This window comes from Thermobia domestica, chromosome 9, assembly GCF_964235325.1.
Source record: "Thermobia domestica chromosome 9, izTheDome1.hap1.1, whole genome shotgun sequence".
NCBI classification, from domain to species: domain Eukaryota; kingdom Metazoa; phylum Arthropoda; class Insecta; order Zygentoma; family Lepismatidae; genus Thermobia; species Thermobia domestica.
Window position 1 is genome coordinate 167,686,825 of NC_137462.1, and position 27,716 is coordinate 167,714,540.

The 27,716-nt window shown below is 36.0% G+C and overlaps 1 protein-coding gene across 1 annotated transcript in view; it reads left to right on the forward strand.

Moving 5' to 3' along the window:
* The first annotated feature begins 21 nt into the window (after nucleotides 1–21).
* The window catches only part of LOC145695189 (transmembrane protein 218-like), a 34,534-nt gene continuing 6,839 nt past the window's right edge, over nucleotides 22–27,716 (forward strand). The window contains exons 1-2 of the mRNA XM_081772158.1: nucleotides 22–183; nucleotides 22,645–22,883. Coding sequence (XP_081628284.1) covers nucleotides 22,683–22,883 — 201 coding nt within the window. The 5' untranslated portion in view covers nucleotides 22–183; nucleotides 22,645–22,682. The remainder of the gene's footprint in view (nucleotides 184–22,644; nucleotides 22,884–27,716) is intronic.

Sequence of the window (27,716 nt, forward strand, 5' to 3'; positions counted from 1 at the left end):
TCACTTGCACTGTACACTCTAGACCGGCCCAGAGACTGTAGTATAGATTACTATGGCGTTACTACCACTGTCCTTTTACCTCCCCGTTGCTACTTTAAAAAAAGCTAATGGAAGATAAGCAGCGTTGTGTTAGATAAAGTGATGTAATACCTTCACTTAAAAAGTTGATGTGATGAAAGGAAGGTAAGTGGAAGTGCAAGATTCAAGCGTCAATCAGAGCGGGATGGAGTAGTAAAGATTTTTTTCTCATTCGTTACAATACATTGCGTTACTTTTTAGCTCCTAAGGACGCTTACATTTATTCTCTTTATGTAGAATGAAATAAAATGATGTGCAGATCAAGTTTACCACACCACGATATAATTGTTGAAAATTTGTAATTCTTGCTTTCTTATTGTCCTGTAAAAGATCTGCGCTGGGCGATATGACAGTATCCCACCTAGCATTTTGTCGTCTGGGATTCATATACTGCGTAAGTAACATTTCACTAATTTTACAGGAGAGAAAAGATCTTCATAAACTACCATCAGACTCAATATACGCGGTATTACTTTGAGAAAAGAGCACAGCCATTTGTCCTGATATATTAAAGCGATAGCGCGCCATCCTACACTGATTCTAATGGTATCAAAAAAAAAAAAAAAAAAGGCTTGTATATATCCCGCTCCTCCCAGTTCTTTGTCACCGGGACTGGAAGAGTCACTACTACTACTACTACTACTGTTGCTATTACTACTACTATTTATATGGAGAACAACCCAACCAACTCCTGCGGGGCTTCTAACTCGTTCCTACTACTACTGCTAGTGCTATTACTACTAACTACCACCACCACTACTACTACTACTTATACTAAAGCTTCCTTACCACAAGATTTACATCTTTATAACATGCGATTCCGATTCATTTTGAACTAATATGAATCGTTAGTCACTATGATTCGTTAAAAATCACTGCGGGGAACGAGCTATACTCAATCCCTCAAATTCGCAAAAATTGGAGATACGTGGTATTGAATCTCAGACGACGACATATGAAATTCAAGAAGGTCGCCAAAAGTAATTGTTGAAAAATTACAATTCTTGTACAATTTCCGTATAAATACAGCGTCAGGGTGTTTGGCACTAATGCTACAGTGCAAAAAACAAACCAATTTGCGTAATGTGGTCACTAAAGCACGAATGGGGAGTTCTGCGGTGAGTGTGAAAGCGTAAACATCTCCTACAGTGAGCTGCCGAAAAGGAAGTGGTTTAAGTGGAAAATACAAAGGATGGCCTGTTGGAACCGGTTTTCAGGTCTGAACGGAACCGGTTTTTCGGATCCAGGTTTAGAACCGGTTCTTCAGATCGAGGTCTGGAACTGGTTCTTCGGATCCAGTTCTCGAACCAGAACTTTGTGACCATCCCAACGGTAAACCTGAGCTAGTGACATGCTGTGAACAGTGTGCTAGATGAAATGGTGGAAGCTACAGGTAGGCGCCCAGGCGGCGGCCGCTTGTCTCAGTTGGCTAAATAAACTGGGTAACTGGTAAACTCATTGGCTAAACAGGCAAACTGGCCAACTCATTAGGCTAAACACCCACTGGTGGACCAAATTTTTTTTCTGGGGACACAAGCGGGTCTGGGCGGGGAGGGCACAAGCGCATGGTCCCCTTTGGAGTGTTTTAAAGGTGAAATTTGTGCCTCCTATATGGGTCTTTTGGGGCTTTCGGATCCAGATCTGGAACCAGTTCCTAAGATTCGGTTCTGGAACTGGGTATTCAGATCCAGATCTGGAACCGGATCTCCAAGAGCAGGAACCGGTTCTGGAACCGGAACTTTGTGGCCATCCCTAGAAAATACTCATTGTTCACCATTTACACACTACACATATTCATGAAAACATTTACATACATTGACAAATACTCTACACGTACTTATTTCATTTATTTTTCAGTTTATCCAACATTTTCACCCTGAACATCTGGGTAACTTGCTCTCTTCTTCCCGCTGGAACTCCTTCTCTATTTTGACTATTTTCACACCTGATTATGACTATACATCTTTTACCTGGATTCGACTAATTGTTCTTTCCATACTTTAACCTACATAACTAACAATTTATATTTAAAAACATATTTCTTACTATATATAACAGGTAATACGACTAGAAAGTCGACCAAAAAATGCAAATGGCGGAAAATTTGTTACAATTTTAATACAAATATTTCAATTTATCCACATTTTTAGCATACTAGGCTTAAAGCTGATGCTCCTTTAAATAACACTGATAACAGTGAAGAAGACAAGACAAGACAAAACACTAATGCATGAGGGCAACGCGAAGCTTTGGGGTTGCAGATTAAGAATAATCCGTCAAATTAAAACAGCGATTTTCTTTTATATTTCTTACTTTAAATAATTTGGAAGGACGTTCGGGATTGTTACTAACCTGGCGCAGGTCTAAATTGCATTCAGATTTTTAGTATGCATGTAGATTGATTTCCCTAAAAATGACTACGTATTCGGCATTATCCTAGTACCTGGTAACTTAATGTATGCAATTATTCCATTACGAAATTCGCTCACAGTGTCGTAGAGGTTGTTTCTTAGAGTAGGAGTTGCATTCATGGGTTCAGATTCTCTTTGCCAGGACTTTACATTATGGGTATGTATAAATGCCTTCGAATTTTGTCATAAAAACGACTGTGCAAAAAGCAAAAACCAACTTGTGCTAGGTGGTTACTAAAAGCCAGAATGCTATCTAAACGGGTCAAGGCAGGAGCGCAGCAAGGGGTACCGCGCAGAAGTGTGTCTACAAGGAGCAAGTGCGTCAGCGACAAGGGTATAATGTGTAAAACACGTGGTAACATATAAAAATCATATGGATTCTTAGTAGTACTTGCATTAGTTTCACGCTTGTATACTTGTAAACATACCTTCCCACATCGTGAAAAAATACTCCGCTGGAGGAAATTAGTATCTTACAGAGTCGTCTTTATTATGCACTCATTCACTTTAACCGTAGTATAGCCCTCGCAATGGCTTCACACTTCTAAACATGAAATAAGATACTGATTTTCTAGATTGTAAACATTCCTCAGCCAGCGGAATTTAATATCCTACACAATTCTCTTTCATATACACTCATTCATTTTACCCGAAAAATTACCATTGTTGTGACGGACTATTCTTAATCAGTATCTCTTATGAGCCCGTATGGAGGTGAGTCCAAAGGAAACAGGCGCGTTAGCGACAGTAGGTATAAATGTAAGCAAGGGTGGTTTTCGCAATCATGGTTTCCAATACCACTTGTAATGATTTCAAACCAGTAACGTTGCACTTTTAAATATAAAATACAGCTGTTAGCTTTTGCACACTGTGAGGAAATACTTTGCCGGCGGAAAATATTATTTAATATTAGTCATCTTTCATATGCACTCACCGTCGTAAAGCACCTGTTATGCTTTTACACTAGTAACCCTACAGTAGTAAACTGAAAATACATCTTTATTATTAGTATTTAACTCTGGCGCCTGCGGAAATTTGTTCCTTATAATTATGTTTTTTCATGTAGAATATTGAATTTTACTTGTACATTTTGCAACTGTGTTGTGCCATTCTTGAACAGCATCTAATGATGCAGATGTACAATAGGGATACATTTTTTTTTTTTTTTAAATACTAAATCGACTATTTTTACCTTACACGATCATTTTTGGTGTATGGAGTTTCATTCCTCTGTTTAGATTCACTTTAGGAGCCATAAAACTTGTAAAAACACTAACGAACTTGTGCTAGGTTTGGGACTAACATGAATGCCATCTAACCGAGTCAGCGTAGAAACGCAGCAGAAGGGCACCTCCATAGGGAGCAGGCGTGTCACCGATGGTGGCTTCATACAATTACGCATAAACGAGGATAGCGGAAGAACACTACATGGCGTAAAAAGGTTAAGTTCCGATAGACCCAACAGGAGCAAATCTATGTAGTAAGTACGTGAGAGAAACCAAACCTAACCTAGCTTAACCTAATCATAAGTTATTATTGTCATGTTGAAAGGCTGGCGGGACTTAACGGAATAAATGCCAATGAAAGCACATACCTTATGCGTTAAATTGCCTATTACAGTCGGTACGGGTAACATCCCGATATGTATTCTTTACCTACACTTTGGTGTTCTAATATAATATAACACATTACTTATGAATTTAAAGAAATATGTGGAATCCATGTAAGTAATGTTCACGGATCCCTTAACTCTGGGGCTCTTCAGAGTTGCGCATCGTAAGTTATACTGTTTTCAGAGGTTTAGTTTTACTTCACTTTACTTTGTATGCTGTGCTTAGTGGGCATCTGATGGAGGAATCCTTGCTTAATAAGGTATATTTCATTAGTGTTTTTCTATGTAGGTACACATCTTACAGGTAAGATCACAACATATTTTGTATTTTTTTACACATTGGTCTATTAAAATATCACAATTACAAATTTCTTCTGTAAATTTTACAAATATGTGTACCGGTATTCCTATTGTAGATCAGCACCGACAAAATAGCATGTAGACTAATTGACATTTATGAAATATATAAATTGACTGTGTAGTCACACGTTGGGTAGATATATTTACATTAATAATACGTTTACTTCTTTCATAACGAATTTCATTCCTACATATAAAGTCCTTTTTAAGGAAGGAGCCGCACTAATGAATGCAGATTCACTTTAGGAGGGAATGCTCGTTATAGGTGTAAATACAGCGTGTGGACACATGCTATAAAGACGACAATGTCAAACAGGGCCATCGCGTGGGCTGGGCGACTGGGGCGATTGCCCCGGGCGCCGTAACCAGGAAGGGCGCCGGGACGACAAATCAACAAAATTAAGGAATTCAAATTAAGTTGTTAAATGAATTCTTTTCTTAAAAAAAAAAATAAATGTTAATTCAGGTATTTTAATAATGATCAGGCCACGGCCAAGTAAAATTACTGGTAATTTAAAACATCGTCAAGGTTTATTCAATGGGAACTCTCTCCATCCCTCTGTGAAAAGAGATTTTATCTTGGAAAACTGACCGAGATCTGTTACTACTTCCTTCTTATCCGTATGATAGTTTGATACAAACTGAAGAAACTTCAGTAGAATTCAATAACATTTCTTTATTCCTATTCTGTCCAAGAAATGCTCAAGTAACACCACAATAACTGCAATACTACAAGTATCTGCTTATTTTGACACCACTTGATAATAACCGGATAGCATCACAAATACAACTTCGCAAGTACTTTCCAATCAATAACAATAAATATCTTTTCAGTCCTTCAATTCTGTACTAACCTCATAACACAGCTGTGTTTATTAACTATCAGGGATGTAGCCATGGAGGGGCTCAAGGGTCCCCCCCCCACTAAAATGGAAAAAGAAATCGATAAAATTTAAATTTAGGCTATCCTGTATTGGTTTAAACTGAAAACAGTTTTTATAAAGTCATTACAATGCAATTGTAAGGCTTAAGTTTTACAAAAAGTTTCGAAGGGTAGTGCCAGATCTCATGTGCTCGGGGAGGGGGGTTCCCAGACACCCTTTCTCGGTGTCCCCGAATCGAAATCTTGGCTGCATCCATGTCAACTTTTACAATGTCAACAACACAAATCGTTGTCTTGTCCAACAAACATCTACTTTTTAAAAATAATTTTCTATTTTTTTATATTTATGTAAGAATGCCTGTCCTATTGACACTTTAGTAAGTTAAAGCTGATAAAGATGTATTTACGCTCAACAATGGTCCAGGAAAGAATTAATTAGCTATAGTAGTTATTGAAAATGATGAAGCCAGAAAGATATTGTCCATATTTTCTTACAGAAAAGTCAGGAGAATGACATTAATTGTTTGAATAAAGTATGTATGCCATTATGCAGTTAATTTTGCTCACTTCTATTTTAATTTATGAGTATTTTTATGTTATTATTATATGATCTTTACACTACATGTTTTGGAACAACGTATCGTTAACATCACCTTGTAAAACAAACGTTAACAAACCGTACATTTTGATTTTGAACATAAATTATAATTGTAGGATTGAATTGAAGCAAATACAAGTAATTACAGACATCACCTGAAAAAGTTACTTTAGTATTCTAACACTATGATAAGTTTAAGGAAAAATTTATGTCTTAATCGGAAGGCAAAAAGTTTAGTTTGTTGCTTTTTTTTTTATAGCAAAAGTTAGAAAATCACAATTTTTTTGCTATCAGTATTTGTATCGTTATTTGTATATTGTATGCTATTACTATGTTGATATGCATCAGGTTCAAAATAAACAAGAATAGCACTCGATTTCAATAATTCAAAACCATGTTTTAATTAATTTTTATGTTTTAACTACAAAAGTCATTCACTTTAAAACATTAACATAATACGAACTTCTTTTATCTTACGATAGATTATGATTTTACATTCCATATTTAAATCTAGGAGTATAGAGTAAACTCTGGTTGTTTTTCGTATACGGGGGGGGGGGGGGGGGATGGGAATTCTCGCCCCGGGCGCTTAAAACCCACGCGACGGCCCTGGTGTCAAAAGCTCAAACTAAACTAAAAATCACAAAAAATCTACAAGTAGCTTAGAAAGCACGAAGCTATCTAACCAAGTCAGGGCAAATACAGCGGATGAGTCCACGCAGGGCTGTATGCATAGAGCAGGCGCATCAGTGACAGTAGATATGCATAAACGTGGGTAATGAAGAAACCTTCCATATGTAATAAAAATACTTGATTTGCGTGCGGCATAGCTGTGCTACATTTCTGTGATTACACATGATCATTTTGTGCGCAGGTCTTCACATAACACTTCATTTCATCATGGTTGCTTCTGGAGTATTACGTGATGAAGAGCACATTTTATATTTCGTATTTCTACCGTATTATACAGAAGGTTGGTCCAACTATATGTGTCCGACTTTTACCTTCACCCCTGCTTACGGAATCGACCGATCTCAGCGATTCAAACAGTAAGAGAAAGCCAGAGGTCTATAGTATGGCAAGTTCGCGTGGTGTGGTGTTTGTATCATGGCTCCCGAAGTTAACCGGTTTTACGAAGGCTACGTGGTAGAACTTTTCCACGCCAAGTTATCTGTGACACAGATTGAAAAACAGTACAGGGAAAATAGATGTGCATTGGGGTCAACAGTCATTAAGAATACCATTAATCAACATAAAATCACGATGTTCCAGTACTTCGTTCACTCAGTGAGGGGTGTAGAAGGAGACCGTATACTGTGGTTAACTCCACCTGTAGCTCGGAAGTTGCGCCGAATGGCCGGGAAGGAAAACTCTCCTACAGAAGGTTGTAATTGAACATTACAATTTAATGTAATGATATTTTTGATGGGAGGGTGCCAGAAAATTTTTGCACCGACTGTACTTTCTATTTAGCAAAAATATCTTTCGGTCCATATAAGTTATTTAATTGTTCGTTATTTTATTCCAAATTAACATGGAAGACGGTAAAAAAAAAAAAAAAAAAAATCTTTAGGAATCATTTTGGGGATTCATATCTTTATTTATATATTAACTAATTATAAATCTCATATATGCATATTTTAAATGGACGATTACAAATCTCACGGTGTCAGTGCTATTCATAAATATAGGCCCACCATTGGATGGAAGTTTTAGAATAATTAACCAATCTAAATTTTGGCACAATATTTTAGACTCTCCTCACCCCTCTTTTGGTACCAATGTTCATCTAAAGATCCGGTTCAATCCAGATTTTACCATTTTTTATTCGTTTTAAATACTCCACCGCCAAAAAAGCTTTACTTTGATTGGTGCAGTTACCCACGCTACATATTAAGGCGCGATCGTCTTCACTCTACATCGCCCACCAGAATAGTCAAGATGCGTGTCTGATCCTCCAGCGAATTGAGAGGATTTTGTAGCAGAATAGCCGAGTAAAACAGGTAAATTAAATCTCAAGGTTAAAACTACACTACCCGGAAGCACAGGAGCTAAAAATTAGAAAATCTCCAGTTAAAACATACTAAAATTCAGTAAAATGTAGCTGTCAACACAGGACGCCATGCTGGACGTAAACAATTAGTGTGGACAGGTTCGGCATTTAGGTGCATTAAATTTCGTGTGATAAACTTTTCATTTGCTTTGACTAAGAAATTTCAATACAGTGATTATCCTTTTCACCCCTCCCAATATCATATACAGTCAAGACCTGTCCGTGTAGCAATTTGTTGATATAGATAGTAAGTGATTTTTTTTTTTTTTTTTTTACTAACCCACATTGCGGTATTCTAAGTTTAGCAATCTCTGTAACATTAGAATGATCGCTTAGGTCAACTTTAAGGGCTCCTGTTTTCATCCCGAATTGGGATAGCTTCCAGTAGGGATGGGTTAAATATTTAATTCTCTAGGTTTCCTTCCCTTTTAGGGAGGGGAACCTCTAAATTAATAGCTTTGGTATGTCCCCTTGGGACACGTTTTGACCAGTATCTTACAGAATATTATGAGTTAATCAGGACCAATTGGTTCAGTTTTCACTGTCCATTTCCTTCCTCTACATCAACTAGAGCCGATTTAAAAAAAAAATGGTAAACTCTGATGAGTTTTATTTGTGTTAAATAGATAATAAAATTAATGGTAGTGATGATTAGTATGTATTAGCATGATATGTCTTGTAGTTTAAGTAGTATGTGTGTATTCGTAATGTAGTAAACATTTTCTTGTAGTAGTAATTGTGGTAGTGAGTGATTGGGAGCGTGAGATAATTAAATATGGACAGTGTGGTATTTACTATTCGATTTTCGCATTCCGTCATTAAATGAACTCATTATAATCCATATCTGAAAGTGAGCGTAATATAGTACAATAATTCAGTGTACAAGGTCACATTTCGTGGTTTACAGTTCGAGCAAATAGTTACTAGCGCCCCTGTGTCGAAATTCAGTACTATCAGTCGTGCATTTTTTACCATTGAACGCAGTTAGTGATTTAGGTTCCACAAAATTGACCTTTATTTTCGAATTAAAACCGAGTACACATAATTTCCGGCCCATATGAACAGATAGTTGGATAATGTGATTTGACACTTTAATATTCTGAAAACTGCGACATTCTGTGTAATCCAGTAATGAAAATATTTAAGTAAATAAACTATGCATAGATTCTTAACCGAAGTCAGCCAATGTGATGCTATTTCCGTTCTGAAATTACGATATTGACTTCTAAATTATTATTATTATTATTATTATTATTATTTTTTTTTTTTGTGTTTGCAGAATAATTTTCATTGTTGCTGTCAGAATGTTATCACATTCAGCAATATTATCGCGCATATTTTATTTTTGTGAATATATCTATATAGAGATTTGTTTTAAAACAGCTGCGAAGTAAGATATAGGATGGTTTGTGTGGCAAAGAAGTCTTGGGTTCGAGTAATGTTTCTTGCGTGTTGGTCGGGACGCGATTTATAGATTTTCGAAGTATATGATGAAATGAATGTATAGTCTGGGCATAGATAGAAGAAACAGGGTGTCTAAAAGAATACTGCGTTGTCAGAAATTAATAAATATATGAATAAAATGATAAAATAAGTGATATATAAATGTAGTGTAGTAAAGAGAATAGATGATAGGACACCCGTATAGTGTATACATGGGCCCAGTGTATTTTAGCCATATGTTGATATATAGATGAAACGTAAATGCGTGGTGATAATCGTTTCGAGTTCTGACCTCCACGCCGAGACATCACTCGACAAGGTAGGCGAGTGATATGTCAGAATATATTATTACTTCGTAGTTGAGTATGCCATAACAGTAGTATTTATTTATAACAATTTCGTCTGACAGCAGGGTAGGGATAGCATCATATAATGGCTAACTAAATGTAATTGCTCATTGATCACGATACCAAATAGTTGGTGTTTTGGGCTGTTGTAAATTATGTTTGCAGTCGGGTATGAAAAAGAAGATCCTATGACTCTCAGATTTTTTTTTCTTCACATTACGCTACCATACAATGTTTGTAGAGTGAATAGGACAGACGGGGCAAATCAAATTAATATCTAGGTCAATGGCGTACCCGGTCAATGGCGACCCATGACCCTCTTAAGTATTTTCGTTTCTTTTCTTAGTTTAATTAGTTGATGGAAATTAACGACGTCCCAGATTTTGGCATGTCTGCGCAGGGTAGCCATCGGTGATGTTTGGTCACTGAAATCACCGATCCAAAATTCAGTTTATTTATTTTTTTTTATTTTGGCAAATCACTAATTAGGGACATCTTAGCTATTTTTTCCCTCTAATTTCATTACTATTCTGGATTCTTTTACTTTCCGAGAGGTCGGATGATTTTTTTTCCTTTTTGAAATTCTAAATTAGCGCCTTCTCTAACCTTCCGGTGGATTCCGGGATCTGCAAGGGCGTTGACCGGATACGGTGAGTGGTGGGATTTCCCTAAAGCCTTTGTCTTTCCGAAAATCCCATCGAGGACACAGACTCGTCTCGACTTTGCAGACATCTTTTTTCGGCTATTTATTTGGTAAGCCGAACCCCTTTTTGCATAAAAGAGAATATTTGGTTATAGTATGTTGTATACGCAAATTCGACCACTTATCTTTCATAGTTGTAGTGTTCTGTCTCCTCTCTTTTACCTATTCTCCTACTCCTTCTCTAAAGTTTTTTTTATAATTTTTCAACCTCCCCCCAATTTTGAAAGTATTAGATATCAATGAATTAATGTATTTTTTTTTTTTTTTATCGAAATGACCAGCTGAGACATCTCGGGACACGATTCGTTTGATGAAATAGTTAGGGACTGGGTTTACATTATATTTGACCCATCGCTGAAGTGGATAACAATTCAGTACACCGTAATTTCCACTTTCATTCCTTCACCATTGTCTGTCTGGGATTCTTTTTTGATCCAGTGGTCACTTTCCATTTATTTTATTTCCGTGAATGTTGTTGTAATATTGCGCCCAAAGTTAAGATAAAAAATGTTTGGTTTATATATGTTCATGTATTTAGGAATGTTCTGTGTTACGTGCCTGCCTCACAATTTTTTTTTCTTTCTTTGATCTACTCTCCAATTAAATATGTGAGAATTTAAAATTAATAGACGTGCGGCATAAAGGAAAATAATGTTTTATTATGATATGTCGGAAGTTTTGTTTCTTGGTGTAATGTTGCAACCTTCTTCTTGGACAAATTATTGTTGGGGTTATGTAATTAAATGTGTGCGCGTATATTAAATATATATATAGAGAGAGAGACGTCGAAATGTAAATATGTATGAAATATAGAATATTAAAGTGAAATGTAAAATGTTAAACTTATAATATGGATATATGTAAGAGCACCGCATCTGCCCCATACGTTTATTGGTTGCCATGGGTTTTTAAGTAATGTTTTCCGACGAATGGAATGATGTAGCCTAATTTTGTTTTTAAGAATACCACCGCGAATTTAAAAGATTTCCTTTGTTCTGAATAAATGTAACCAGTGATCAGTAATGTAAACAGTTTCAATGGCATGTATCTCAAACTAACGGCAGGTCTAAAACGAAATCCAATCCATCAGCAAGTATTATCCTTTAGTGATCAACCAAAAATTTCCTTTTGGAAAGTGTACCTAGAATCCCCCCTGTTTTCCAGTGTGTATCCTATGACTTAACCAGTGTTTGCCACGATATAAATCACCATAATCCTCCCAACTATTCAAGATCTTCTCAAATATGAATACTATGCGTAAAAGTTATACGTAATTCACGAATAAAGTGTTATGATGTGTCCCAGTGATGAATGACTAACTAGTAACCTGGAGCTATTAAATAATGAATTCAAAAATGGACTGAACCAAGAGGAGAATCCTCCTCTGACCAAATGTTGTCGTTGAAATCCCTAGATGGATGGAATTTTCAGTATGCAAATACAGCTACAAACTGGTAGTTCGTGTATACTGGACAAATGGTTATTATAAAGCAATATATATGTGTATAAACATAAACTAAATTAAATCGAGCGAAATGTGTTGGACACTACCTTTAGTGCATTAACAGTGATCTTGAATGCTCGAGTTTGATATACGCTACAGGACGTATAAGGATATTTTTTTTAATGTCTCGACATGAGATAGAGACTCATAAAGATTTTCATTATATATAAAAGTTTTTTTTTTTTTTTTGCTTTCCTCTTTGTTCAATTTTTTTTTTAAGATAAACATGAATGTCTTCTTCGTTTATGTTGTGAAGTATAAATTTGATTTAGCATTCCTAAAACGTGGTATATGTAATTATATTAACATTTTTTTTTTCTTCGTCAATGTGATTAAATATATGAAGCTAAATTCCAAGAAATGACTTATGAAGGTATAACTTTATGTATTCCGTTGACACATAACTAAGAAATTGTTCTTTCAATATTTTTTTTATTCTTTATTCTTTTCCTCCTTTAATGTAATAAATATTATGTAAAATCGTAGCTAGATGGTTTTCTTTAACGATATATACACTGTCCTGTGTGAGTGAGCGTGTGAATGTATAATAGAATTTAGTTTAAGTTATACTGTCTTGTCGTATTAACGTTTATAACATATGTGTCATGATTTAATATGTGTGTTAAGGTAAATAACCGAGGTCATGAAAGACCACTACTAACAAATTTCAAGTCGGCTCTAGGAGTGAAACCAAAATAACAGGATGAGCCAGAAAACGACATTTTTCTTTCAGAGAAATTGAAACTCCTATTGATGCAATATATACATATATTGAGTTGATAACTTTGATTTTTTCTTTCTTTCTTCGGCTAATTCATATGTGGGGTCGATCTCAGATCATGGAGTTCAGATACTGGATAGTTATCAATTATTGTTTGAGATTAAATTACAAAGAATTAAATTCCATTTTTCTCCACACCTGGACTGGGTTTGGGCAACCGATCGGAGCGGTTGCTTGGATCCAGGTTGGGGTCGTATGTATGAACATGTGTCTCTTCCAAATCACTTCAAAATTGATTCTCCACTAATAGTATTTGGAATGATTTACCGGATAATAACCATTCGAGTTCATTACTATGTCTCCTAAATCATCCAGTAATCCATTCTCCTTTAAAATCCTCAATCTTTCCTTTTCCTTTTCTTTTCTTTTCTTCTTCCTATTTCCTTCCCCTCCTTTTCCTTCTCACTCTTTCTTTTCTTATTTCTAACAAAACTGAAAACGGGGTCGTGACTGGGAGTAGTCGCTAACAGCACGGTCAATAAATTTGTTTCGATAAGTTTCTTCGGAAGTCCGATGTGGGATAATTACCTCTAAAATGAATATATACAGAAAGACCAAGAATAATAATATAATTTATTCAAAATTTACTTTATTAGAAAATATTTATAATTTCAATTAGTAGTAGATATTTCATTATCACTCTTTTGCTAAATTCAGGCGACTCCTCCTTCAACCACGATGTTAGTTATCACGCCCAAGCCGTTTTCAAGGTGTAATGGCAAGATGATTACATGTGAACAGTCAACTGTGAACCACAACCTACGGGGCAAATTAAAACTGCGAATGGTGCTTAAAAGTCATGAACATGTCCTTACTGCGGCCCATCGGATGGAGAGAGAGATCCACTGCATGCACTTCTACGAGCGTCATATATCCGAAAAGTGGATGTTGGTTCTCATACTCGATGAATCATGGATTTATCTATCAGATTGTGGCAAAATTGGATGAGGTGCAAAAGCCCATCCTGACTTCATCTGTCAGCGCAAAGCAAGTTCCTCGAAGGAATCTCTGGTTTTCGCGGAATAAGTACTGCTGTAATGGCAAGGTAACGAATCAACAGGTTTGTAAAAGTTGCAAAATGAACTTCGCATTTTATCAGCAACATATCCTCACCAATTTTACAAAAGATTTGGCCCGTTTGTGTGGAAATGCAGTAAATAAAGTGCGTGTACATATGGATAAGGCATCATCACATACATTCTGTTCTACACAGAAATTTGCAACAGATGGCGCCAGACACCGGCATCCAAGCTATTCCCTTCTAGGACATACCAATGAAGTCAGCTGATGCCAGTCCCATGGATTTTTGCAGGTTTGTCCTATTGAAAAGAGCACTTGCATCTCTTTGTGTCACCACTGTCCGTGGCCTCTGGAAAGCCTGCCAGGAGGAGTGGCTCAAGGTTTCCGTTCTTGTACTTCAACGGAGCTCTTACAGTGGAATTTATGGTGCAGTGCTGTTGCCAAATCACATGATGATCACATCGAGGTCAACCGATGGTGGTCCCATGTTTTTTTTTTTTTTTTTTTTCTAAGATAGGTGAGACGTCAAAATGGACATACATAGACAAATCAATTTCCTGTACATGTGAGAGGTAAAATGCCGATATATTTTGGATAGTTATACATTGGTCTTCTTAAATAAAATAAACCCATTTCTTCCTTAAATTTTACAAATTTATGTTTACCTAAACTGGGACAGCACTTTACTACCCCAGCTCCAGTTGGTATCTTTATGTAGACACTAGAAGTGACATTAAATTAATTTTCGCTAAATAAAGGTTCAGACTTAATGTTAGCCTTCCATGCTTTACTGTACTCCTCCTACCTTACCGTGAGCTACATAAACCAGCCCTAATTTTCGATGCGTTTAAAGACGAACTGGAACGTGTCACGTAAAGTAAACTCATTTATAGATTTCGTATTATCGTCTACAACTTATTCTGAATGTTATTCTGAAGATACCACACGAGACGAAAGCACAGAGGGTTAGACTGCTGGAGTAGTCGGGGGTAAATGTTGCAGAAGGGTGCCAAGAATACTTAACCCGCCTCTTTTCATTTGTAATTTCGTGCTCAAGAGTGAAAATTTACATTTTATATTGTTAATGATTGGTCCCCATCTTTAACGTAAGGGCCCCAAGCTTTACTCAATGTTTTGCTTGTTACTCACCGTTTCGAAATTCACAGAAAACTTCATTAAACCTTGCATGTTGATTTAGTATCCAGCCAACATCAGGTTATGAAAATTACATGATGTTTCGTGGTCAGAAATCTACAAATTCAGAGCTATTTAGGCTTAATTGATTGACGCCTTCACACCAAGTGAGTACAGATTTACAATACGGGTGCAAACTTCAATAAATGCCATAATCGCAATTATTCCAATGTCTACTGTTCACTTTTACAAGGTGTGTCCACATGAAGGGATTTGTTTCGTTGAATTTTTGTGTTTCACATCCTTATGCAATACGAGATTATGAAGGACGGGAGCCAGGCTTGAATCCGATACAGGTGTCGGATGCAGGAACAACTGTCACTGTATTAGTCGTTCTCCTTTACACTGTCTAAGAGAGCTAGGGCTAGGGATGTGTTTTTCGATCCACCCGAAAGCAGTGGGATGAGAAGTGTACGTAAACTTACAGAGTTAAAAACAACGCATTAGTTTGTGCGTGGATCTTTTTATCTATTCAGGTTGGGGACAGGGCAAATCTAGAATGCATGCATGGAGGTGTGTCGGTAGGGCAGACGCGTCAGCGGTGGCGGTGTGTATGCACGTGATCTAGGACAGCTTAAAAAAAATATCTCCTACGTAGTCACTATAATTGCATAGTAGTGAACACACAATGTTATGTTCACAGATTACTTACATATTTGTCGCCAATACAAATAACTTCATTTAAAATATCTCTTTCTTTGTCATTTAAGACATCTCACCTTGTAAACTTGAAGATAAATATCTTTATCTTCCACATTGCAGAATGGTAGTCTTATGGAGAAGAGTTTTTTAGATGATACATTCATGATTATACAGCCTGTCTACTAAGTTCTGAGACTGGTGGCATAATAGAGAGATAAAAGACAGAATAATCATAATCACATGGTATTTTTCCACATGCATCCCTCCTCTTTCGGTACAGATGTATAGCTGTAAGATCCCCTTCTGAGAGTCTCGTGTAACCCTTTACTGGTAACCGTCTGCTATATATCAGAAATGGAGTCAAACCTCTACCGCTTCGGTTTGGATTGGTAAAGGTTCTCTGGAGCCGAAGAAAACACACCTTCAAAAGTCGCACGTGAATATGATGTTCGTAGTGTTCTTTAACGGAAGAGATGTAGTCCACAAAGAATTTATACCCGAAGGTCGCACAATCACGTTGAAAAGATTTCGACGTGTGAGACCAGAAGTCCTTCATTCTCACGAGTGGCTCCTTCTCTACAAGGCGACTCTTGTTTAACAGCTTTGGCCAGGAGACAAGTTGCCTGCATCCACCCCCAACCTAGCCCTAGAAGACCTGTTTGATTCTCAAGGTTAAATGCAGACTGAAGGAGCAGAAAAATTTGATTCCATTTCTGATCCAGCAGTCTCTTAACAGTGAACTAAACAGGGTCACACCTGTGTCATTACTTGTATCGAAAGAGAAGGATGTTTGTAGAACATTATTGATGTGTGTGGAACATTTTTTTTTTTTTAATTTTGTTTAAACCAGATTTTTTTCTGTTTAAATTGATTTGTTTTATTTATTTAGGGCATGTGGCTAATAATAAGTTTGTTTGGCCTTGTCTTTATGCAACAGCGGGTTTATGAAGGACACGAGCTACAGCGTAAAGTAGGATCCGAACCATTTCTCGGTTTGCACGCGAGAGAAGTCGTCTTTCGCCTGGATTCGAACTCGTGGCCTCTTGACTACACTCCGGAGAACGCCTGATGTAGGAATACGGTATACTGATCTTGCATACTTGTGAATACTTTAAGAGTCAGTTTAGAAGGACAAAAGATACACATTTTCACAAGTGAAATCTCTATAGTTGTACTCATTGCTGAAATAAATGGACAATTTCAAAAGACTACAGTGCAGAAGATCTAATTTAGTACAAATTAGTTCACAGACTCAGAAATACAGTGACTTAATTTCATTTGCATTCAGTAAAAGAAGTGAATAAAGATACGAATCTTTTGAGTTCCTCTAAATCATTCATACATATACAGAAGACCTCTTCCTTTCAATAACTCACATTTATGTTTCTATGAGAAAAAAGATCTAGATGGTGAGACATGTGGAAACTTCACCATAAAGTTCATACTATTTTTGATATTTTTGCTTTTAAATTATTTATTTATTTATTTATTTATGATGATGATGATTATAATTATTATTATTTATTCAGCTGGGCAAGAAAGAAAGAAGAAAAACACACATTGAAGGAACATTACAAGTTAGTCATTATATATATACACAGTGCGTCCCACTAGCTTTCGAACCCGAAAAAAACGTTATAATTTCCGAACAAATATATATGGGAAAATGAAATTCACAATACACGTACCTTGTTTCATGCTGAATACATGACCGTCACAGCAGGTGCTGGAAGTGTCCTCCCTGGACGTCAAGACACGTTTGTACACGGCGTTCCATATTGTGAAAAGTCCGATGTAGAGTCTCCGGTGTGATCTCATGAATCGCATTCTCAATGTTGTTTCGCAACTCTTGCAGTGATGGTGTGTTGTTTCTGTAGACACAACCTTTAAGAAAACCCCATAAGAAGAAATCAGGTGGTGTCAAATCCGGGGATCTTGGCGGCCACAATCCTTTGGAGATTATCCTGTCTCCAAAAAAGGACTCAATTTCTGCCATGGCCACGTTGGAAGTATGGCATGTTGCTCCGTCTTGTTGGAAATAACCGCGACGCAGTTCTTGATCGTCCAGCTGATTCACAAATTCACTGAAGATGTGTAAGTAAACTGTGTGTTTACTGTATCTTCAAAGAAGATGGGTCCAATGATACGCTGTCGGGAAATTGCACATCAAACTCCCACCTTCAAGGGATGAAGTGGAATCTTATGGTACACATGTGGATTTTCGGCGGCCCACACCCGAGTATTCTGCGAGTTCACATAACCGGAGAGATGGAACCAAGAGCTTCATCTGTGAACCAATATGTATATAAAATTATTTTTGGTTTAATCCATGGTGGTTTAAATTAACCAACTGTGAAATGATATAATAGTATTCTGGCTTTTATTTCTTTTTTGAACGACTAGTCCCAAAACTTAGTAGACGAAGTGTATGTATCAAGATTACTAATTTTAAAGTATTTCAGTGGCGAGCAAATACATCAAGTGATCGATATTTGGAGCAAATTGTCAATTCCCTATATTCAGGATTATTATTATTATTATTATTATTATTAAAAAAAAAGCTTTTACTACCTTACATGTATGTCACATGCATAAATCAACTACTTATTAAGTATCGAACTCGTATGCTTCGCCTTTCCAGAAATATCTTCCATCTTTTGTACAGGCAAGGCTACCTACAGAAAAGCCGATCTCGTTTTATTTTATTTTTATTGTTTATTTTATGATAAACATTCTTTAATTAAATAAAGAATACTTTGCTCATCTTAATATTGCATTATTATTATTATTATTATTATTATTATTATTATTATTATTATTATTATTATTATTATTATTATTTGGGGGGGTCATAGTTCAGTTGACTAAGCTTATCTTCCATAAACTGAAATATCGTCAAGAAAAATAAAAATTGCGAATATTGAGATGAACAAAATCTTCTTTATTATAGAATTTGCATAAAAATGCTATCTACGTTCTCTGATGTTTACAAACTCATGTATTATGTGACTTTGCATTTTTGAAATTATAGAAGGGGCATCACCACTTAACTGAGTATAAATGAGGTACGAGTTTTAATGAAATTTGCGTAAATTTAGGACGTGGCCTTTATTTAGAGCGTAACAACAGCTTCGAATAACTTCCAGTCCAAAACTCTCTTTCCTGTTTCCGTGCGTCTACTTGCTTCGGTCCCAAATGTGTGAAAAATAATAATAATATAATGGTTCCTCTCAACTTTAAATATACCAAATGAGGATGAAACTTTTGCAATGGGAGAAAAGATATAAACATTAGTTTTACTGAAGTGTTTGAACCAAACATGTACGAAAGCATTTACTTATATTTACTTACTGTCCCCTTTTTTGTCAATTTCAACAAATTACTTCATGCAGTGTAGTACAATACTTTTTTTTTTAATGTACTCGTACTTTTGAATAGATCACTATATTTATAATCTTGTATGTTTGAGCTAATTCAACTCCAACTGTAGGTAGTGAAATAGGAAGCCCCTAATAAAGTATTAGGCGATAGTTTAAACAAAACTTAAGGACGAAAATAAGTTTCACTTGCTGTGTGACTCCCAGATGGCATAGATCAGTAACACTTTGATCATACATAGAACTAGGCTACAATGTGATACGGGAAACGACAGGCATAAAAACTGCACTTTTATCACAAAAAAATAACTTACATTAAAGTCACTGCGTCTGATGATGCCCCCTGACATTACAACAGGAGTGAAATGGTCTTTAGAACAGCGTGTGATCGGCAATGTGCTCCCATGCTGCTCACAAAGTTGGTAATGAGTTTTTATGGCATGGAATTCAATTCCTCCACCAGCACTGTTAGCTACTGCTGAATGGTCTTTGATGCATCTGGACGTGCTGTAAGATGTCTTGTCATAGCATCCTACAAGTGCTTGATAGGATTAAAGTCAGAAGAAACGGCAAGCTAGTCGATTCGCCAAATATCATCTCCTTCGAAGAGTTCGGGTACCTACGCTGATCGATGTGGTCTCATGTTACCTTCCATAAAGATGAAGTCGGCTTCCGCTGCACCTCTGAAACGACACACTACGGGAAGGAGTACAGTATCACAATAACCTTGACCAATTAGTGTACCGTTCAAAAATTTGGTGGTCGGTTTGCCCGTGAAACATTAGGGCTTTCCACACAAGAACAACTGAACCTTAAAACGATCATTGCCCCAGAACGTTAGACAGTGTTGGTTGGTTCATTGCATGTTCCCACTTCCCACCAGATGAGTGTACGTCCAGAATCACTACTTACACTGAATCTACTCTCATCTGAGGAGAGAAAGCGACCCCACTGCTTGTCACCACTGCAAACGATGCCACCAATGTGTGAGTGTCAATGGAACACAACGTAATAACTGTCGAGCAATGAGACCATCCCTATGCAGTCAACATGCCACTGTAAAATATAAAATTCTAAGCCTTGCAGTCCTGTTAAATGTATCTGAAATTGCACCTATTGTTTGACGTCGATCACTTCTTGTCTGTTGCAGAGTGTATCGGTCGTCTGCTCCTGTAGTTGGCCGTGGTCGACTGTCACCTCTCTTTCGAACGGCATTGGAATATTAAAACAATAGGTAATTTAAAAATTAACTTCATATGTAGTAGGCCATAACACAATTTTTCTTATTGAAATATTCATTAAGTGCGATTTTGGACTTGTATTGTTCTTCCACTCACCAATTCAGCTGTAAACCCCGATTCCCCTTTTAACTCTCTTTATAGCCCCGTAGAATATCCATCTAAAGTTCTAAATACTCTACGCCTCTTCCAAACTTCGATCTTTTCGATAGCATGCCAAGTCAACGGTGTGGATTTGTATACCATACAAACATTCATTTATTTATTTTTATATATAAGATCAAGGAAAAAAGTATCACCTGTAAGTACCCTATAATACTTATTTTAGCATGTGAATTGACGCAGGATAGATTTTAGTGTAGGTAATTTACATTATTATATTTCCAAAATAGTGCGAGATAAATTCTGACAATTGGGATCGATTACCTGTAAGTTGCCAGATCCGATGAGGAAGGTGTAAGGGAACACCGAAACGATACAGTTAATAGTACATTAAATATTAGACGTGGGACACAAAAGAGTGTGTTTACAAAGTATCCTATAATACAGTTGACAACAACAAACTGTTTCAACGAAGTACATTCGTCTTCATCAGTGTAGAGGAAAAGAAACTTTAGCTGCTGAACAAGTGAGATTTCCTCGAACTTATAGATAATGGAAAATCATATGCAGATATGTATAAATACTTGTAAATTATATACAGGTAAAATGGATTAAGTTCAGAAAAGTAACAATAGGATTAAACTTGGACTTGTGCAAAGACAGTTCGTCGTTTTTAACAGTATTATAGAATTATTACAAATATAAAACATTAAACACTTATCTTTCTTTTAAGGTATTACATTTCAACTGTAAAGTTATTATTTTCTTATTATGGAATTCTCAATCTATAGCTTCAGTTTAATAGTGGTTATAAAAACATTTATTTAAAATTTCATATTTCACTGCAGTGTGCAAGAAGTTGAGTTACTCAATAAGTATTTTGAATCTAAGCGTAGTTAGAAATGAATATTTATTACGAGTTGAACTTTCCATGCTTTTCGTGTCACTAGACATTCTTACGCCTTTGAAGTAAGCAACACAATATTACATTCAGTGAAGATAAGTGAAATTTAGGAAAATCACCTCAAATGTACGGCATATTATCTTAAAAGATGCAAACCAATGTATAGTGATAATCTGATTCGTAGCATATTTGGTTCCAGGAAGAGAGAATATGGAGAATTCACTCAAGGGAGCATTTCTTGGGAGCTTTGCTAGGTAACGATACACATGTAAATAGGTTTAGGATATGTTACGTTAATTTACATTAGTTTAATTCCCATTGTCCCTTCTGAGAATATTTTCTCTCCCATGTTTTTCCTATTTCATTTAATTTTTCGCTTCTCTAGTCCAGTCAATGAAAATGGTGCTTAGAGGACATGGTCGGGAACAGACTTTTTTACTTCAGGGCTGTGCTTGGAGTAGTTAGGACCCCGGACCTACGACGTGAGCGGGGGCAGGAGGGGCAAGGGAAGGTCAATTTTTTCAGGTTTTCGCTTATATCTCTAAAACGGTGCGTCGTAGCGATTTTTGAAAATTTGCAATTTTCGCAAGTGGATATCTCGAAAACTATTAGGAATAGGAGAAAAAAGGAACAGGGACAATTTTGTAGGAAATTTTCTCAGCTTTCTTTTTGAACATAAAAGCTTTTTCGCTACGACGCATCGTTTTCGAGGTATAAGCGAAAACTGAAAAAAGTGACCTTTCCCCGCCCCTCCGCTCACCTCGTAGGTCCGGGGACTTTTAGTATGTTTACCTCTTAACTACTCCAAACACAGCCCTGAAGTAACAAATTCTGTTCCCGACCATGTCCTCTACAACCCGCTTTTGATGTTCATTGACTGGACTACTCTGTCTTTTCTTGTGGGGGGAGCGGATGTCGTAAGAAGTATAGCTGCGTAGTTTTCAATTACGTTATAATTATAGAGTTGTTCTGTTTATACATATCTTTCTCCTGAATAATAAATTCTACCAGCAACTTCCGCAAATCATGCTGATAGTTATTGTGATCTTTATTCACAGACTTTCCTTATACAAAATGATCACACTAAAAGCAGAAACGAAATATGTCGACTAACACAACCTATTATATAGCATGTACGACCATGTGGAAAACAAAATGTCACGTGTATTGTAACTGATGTATTGCCGAAAGTACCTCCATTTTTCGTATAGATCATTTCATCATATGAAATCAGCTAATAAAACTGGTATTTCTGATTCGACGACCTTAGATTTTTATGAAACTATAGTATTTCGTGTTTAGTTGAGATATGAAATTATGACAAATTTTAGCTTCTTGTATGATATACTTGTCGGGTTAGATTACTTTTTTTCTTGTTTTTCTTTCTATTTCAGAGGTGTGATGTTTTGAGTTCGTTACTTATGAAGTGGTGATGCCATATGTTTTTGGAATTGGAGTTGGACTGTTCATAATAATCTGCATTTGGTCATTGGCTATTCTGCTCTGTTTCATTGCTGCTCGTACGAAACCTGTTCTTGGAGTGATAGCAGTTGCTTCAGCTGCTGTAATAACAGCGATCCTTCTGTTTATTCCACGGGAGCCAGAAGCACCTGTAGTCCAAGTGGAATACAAGGTAATTGACATAATGTTTTAAAAATTCAGTATTATTTGTTTACAATGAAACCTCACAATAATGGACACCACTGATATGATTGTTTGTAAATAAGAGGGATCCGTACAGAATGTTACGCAAATTTAGATTACAGCTCATTATACGCAATAAACAGTAAATACATTCTGTATAACTAAAAGTAAATTCTAATATAAAAGTGGATTCTACAATTAAGAAAGCGCCTTTACAACATCCACTACTTAGTCGTATATTCAGTCGGGCTCTGTCATCTTTATTGGTTTTCGAACTAGTATTTCATGCGTGACCACCAAGTGTAAGTTATGCTATCCAACATATCACAACATTGTCTAACCACGTTATTAAGTTCCTGAAAATTATGTATACGAGGGTGGACCCAAAAGAAACCGGACTTTCGTTCTAAAAAAAAAAATAATTTATTACATTTTTTACAAAATTCTTTCAGTCTCCTTCAAAGTACTCTCCATTAAATGCGATTCATTTCTCCCATCTTTTTTTCCACTGTTTGAAGCACCTCTGGAACTTTTATATCGTCCAATGCGCTCTGCGAAGTTCTTTTTACAGTCTCTACATCAAAACATTTTCCTTTTAGATTTTGTTTAATTCTCGGAAAATGTCATCATGTTGGTCAAAAAGTTTGGATCACTTTCAATCTGATTTTTCAAGTCCTGGCTCAAATTCAGACGAATGATTTGATCCTGTGTGAGCAGGCGAGAAACAAACTTAGCGGCAACTTGTCTCATTTGCAAAACCTCGCACTGGCACCAGCTCCAACTCACTCCTGCCTGTTTTGAAATATCATCGATCATGAAACGACTATCCTCGCTGACTTTGGGGCAGATTTGTTCGATGTTTTCGTCGTTTCGAAATCATGAAGAGTACCCAGAATGAACATGATCTTCAACACTTATCTCACCACACTTAAAGCGCCCAAACCACTCAAAAAATTGTGTGCGGTTCATAAAATCCTTCTTGAAAGCCTGTTGAAGCATTTAGTAAGTTTTCGTTTCCGATTTTCAAAGTAGGAAGCAAACACACTCCTTGTTCCTTTGAATCTCCCATAACGATTTCGCAGGCGGCAAAGGAGAACAGTTGGGAAAAACAATAATACGATCAAGCGTTAACCTCCTAGGCAGACGCCGCTTGGCCAGCTGATCTGGGAAGGTCTCTACTAGACCCACCTAGCAGGAGAACTCTCTACTACGCCTAGGAATAGCAGCGCTCTTTCAATCCGGTTTGTTTTGGGTCCCCCCTCGGTCCGGTTGTTTTGTGTGTTGTACGGGTTGCCTAAATTCAAATTGTCGAGACAAGAAAACATATCATACTCCGAGAAAGAGATACAAACTCATATTTGTTTTAGTATAGAATTTCGTTCCGTTTGGAAATCACCTTATTGTGAGCTTAGGATTCTAGTACAACGTGATATAGGTTCAGTTTACAAATTTTTTAAAACATTAAACGGATTTGGGTATGGTGGTAGTTTAACAGTACTAACAGGTCACTGTTTGTAGACTTTATCGTGTTATTTCTTTGTATCGTATCAATATATTTGAAATAGCAAACTTTCTGTCGCTCGAATTTTAACGGTTTCAATGAATGTTTTGTAAATAAATAGATACACTTGTTCCGCGTAACCTCCTAATTAAGAAGTGTCTTTAGCTTCAGAAAAGCTGAAGTTTTAGCTTATGCTTTTGGCTAAATTCTAAATGATGATTGTATTCGACTTAGTCTAACTATTACGTTTTCATAAGTTGTTGCTAACACTATTAGACTCACTAGAACTAGAACATTAATACGTCTACAAACAAGTCATTTGAACGTAGAAACCCCATTGTGCCCACCGATTTGCCCTTTTTCTTTCCAGTTGACTTATCTATTATCCTTAATTATTAAAAATTTCTCATATTTTTGTTTAGAATGGAGGAATTAAATGCTATTTCGAATGATAATCGGGAAAGAAGTATGGAACGTACTCTTATGTCTTCATTGAAGTTGGAATGATAAAAAAAGAAAAAAAACTCAGTATTTCCCAGACAAAAAAGCCGTGGAAAATGCTCGTTTTCTTTCTTTTTAAAAAATACTGTTATTTTCCGAACCTTTGCATTTCGATATACTATTATGCGTAATCGTACTATAAGCATCTTTTGTAATCAATCTAATGCTTTTTATTACGTGAGTCACAAAATACTGCTAAGTAAATCAGAAAGGTATGACAGAGAAATTGCAAATAAGTTATTTCAGTCCTTTGTACAAAGAGGAATATAAATCATTGTATTATGTATTAACCCGAGAACAGATTTGGTGCTTGTATAGTGCTTGTAAAATAAAATTGGTTGTTTTTATTCTTTCTCCTTTACTTATTGTATATAAATGATTTTACTAATAAACGTTACACATAATGGGTAGAGGCACTAGTTTTTCGCAGTGCGCGATAAAATGAAATGCGTCAGAATTAAGTAATTTTCAATTTCTTTACGTTTTAAAATATTCTGTGTGTATTTTAATTGGTTTCCATTGCGCGATAAAACGCGAAATTGGCAGTTTTGCGCGAAATTTCTAACAATACGCGAAATTTAAAAAATACTTTTTGATTAATTTAGAATCGCCAGTTATCCGCTGACGGAACGGTAGTGTGCGCCATGAATGGTGCATTTTGAGTGATGATTGAATGGTGCATTTGACAGAATTTCCGAAGTGATGATTGTTGAAGTTTGTAGTTAATGCACTTATGTGTGGCTTCCAACAAGCAATGTCAATTGTGAAAGTTTTTTTTTCCGAGTATGGACTGGTGATAAGTGACAAATGTACAGCATTGGAGGAGGAAAATGTGGAAACATGTAACATACATTTAATACCTAAATGTAACTTGTGCGTATGTGTTTTCAGAAGACAGCAAAACTTTCCTACTCATAGTAAGTTTAGTTACTAACTTTCCTTCAGTTTGATTTACAAAAAATTTTTAATTTTCTATAAGTGAAATTTACAATGGCAAGTGAAATATTCAGTGTATTTTGTTTTTAGTTAATTAATGGTTTATTTCTGTAGTGAAAGAAACATGAATAAAATGAGTGAATAAAGTGTATGAATAAAAGAAACAATTGTAAAAATGTCAAGGAATATCTTTTCCACAAGAGATACAAAATGCGAAACTTTATTTGGAAAATGCGAGAAAACGCGAACTATGAAATACGAAACGCGAAAGTTTCAAATTCTTAGTGCGAAATTGTGTCCCTGTAATGGGCTATTCATTGTACAGATGACACAAGTGTAGTTGTCTCTGAAATAGATCCCAAAGTCATAAATAGAGACGTGATGTTAAGCAGAATGCGTATTTTTTAATGTTAGAGAGCGTGTTGTAGTTCATTTGGGAAGTCTTTGCTTCAATTTCAATAAAATTTATTTCCTTCTATAGTATTTGCCTATATTATTGCTTAAAAGTCTGTCGTTCCTTCGAATTCAGTATTTCATTCACAATTACATACAGCTCTTCTTTGGAGATAAATTTATCATTTAAAAAAATAATTAAAATAACAGAAATTAACTTACGTCCAGGTCAAAATAAAATTCTTCCCCGATACATGGCAATAATCTCAGCGCGAGAATTGTGTCGAAGGTTTTGCGACTAACAACAAGGAAACTAAGTTGCTTAAAAATGAAAATATATCAAGTGAATTTGTTTTACACATTCTTTCCTGTCTTGAATTTGCCCTGAATACATCCCTGCTAATGGAAAGGTTGTCCATCTCCCGTAGTGTTGTAAATCATAATTTGGAACTTGAAAAAATATCTTGTGTGCAATTGCAATTAATAATTCGTTGTGATAGACAGCCAGAATGTATATTTTATAATATACTAAATGGTGTTGTGCAGTGTTGAATGGAGCGATCCTTCCTTTCACTAATTTCAACCCTAAACTATAGAAGTAAATCTCTAATACCTGAGAGTACACACACCCACACAAGCGCGTTCTATAAAAATCTGAGTGTTTTTAATAAATATTCAGCAAAATATGTTACATAAAATTGGGGAGAACGTTCTCCCTCATTATTGGCCCATTTCAACTGCAAGCAATTTAATTTAGAAATTCTTTGAAAATATTAGATCATATTCGACTATTTTTACGAAAGTTATAGAATTTTTCTTTAAATCTCCCGGGCAAAGAGGGTGGATTAAGTGTGTACTTATATTTGATTGATTTCAAGTGTAAGAGTGGGAATTCCGTGAAAACTTCAATAAACACAAACATCATATTGTGTTAAAATCGAAGAGTGATTACGAAAATTATCACAAAACGTGATTTTTTAAACGTGGAAGAAAGAAAGATTCACTTCCTCGCTCTCGGTTGATTATACGTCCAAGTGATAGGAATGATTGTGAAGCCTCAAAAAGTATATTCCATATTCCACGAAAACCTAATGTTCTTACGAAAGATACCTAGGATCATAGTTTTTAATCGAGAGGGGGGTCGGGGTGGAGAATTCTTAACAATTAGAGAACTAATGATTTTAATTCCAAGCACTGGGGACTAGAAAAAAGAGGCAAAGAAATGTGCATATGATATCAAAACTGAATGAATTTTAGCAAGTTTCTCGTGAAACTCTAAAATAAATTGAAGGGGGAGAGGATAAGAATAAATCTACTACTTTACTCTTTACTCATTTTAACTCCTTGCAGAAGAGATGATTGGGAGTCCTTTTTAAAAATAAAAAGGACATAGTACTCCAATATTTTTAACGACAGTTATCATGGAATTTTCATTTTGAAATTGGGGAGTTGTTGAGTCATTTTCTAGGCAGACTTTGATCCCAAGCTTTG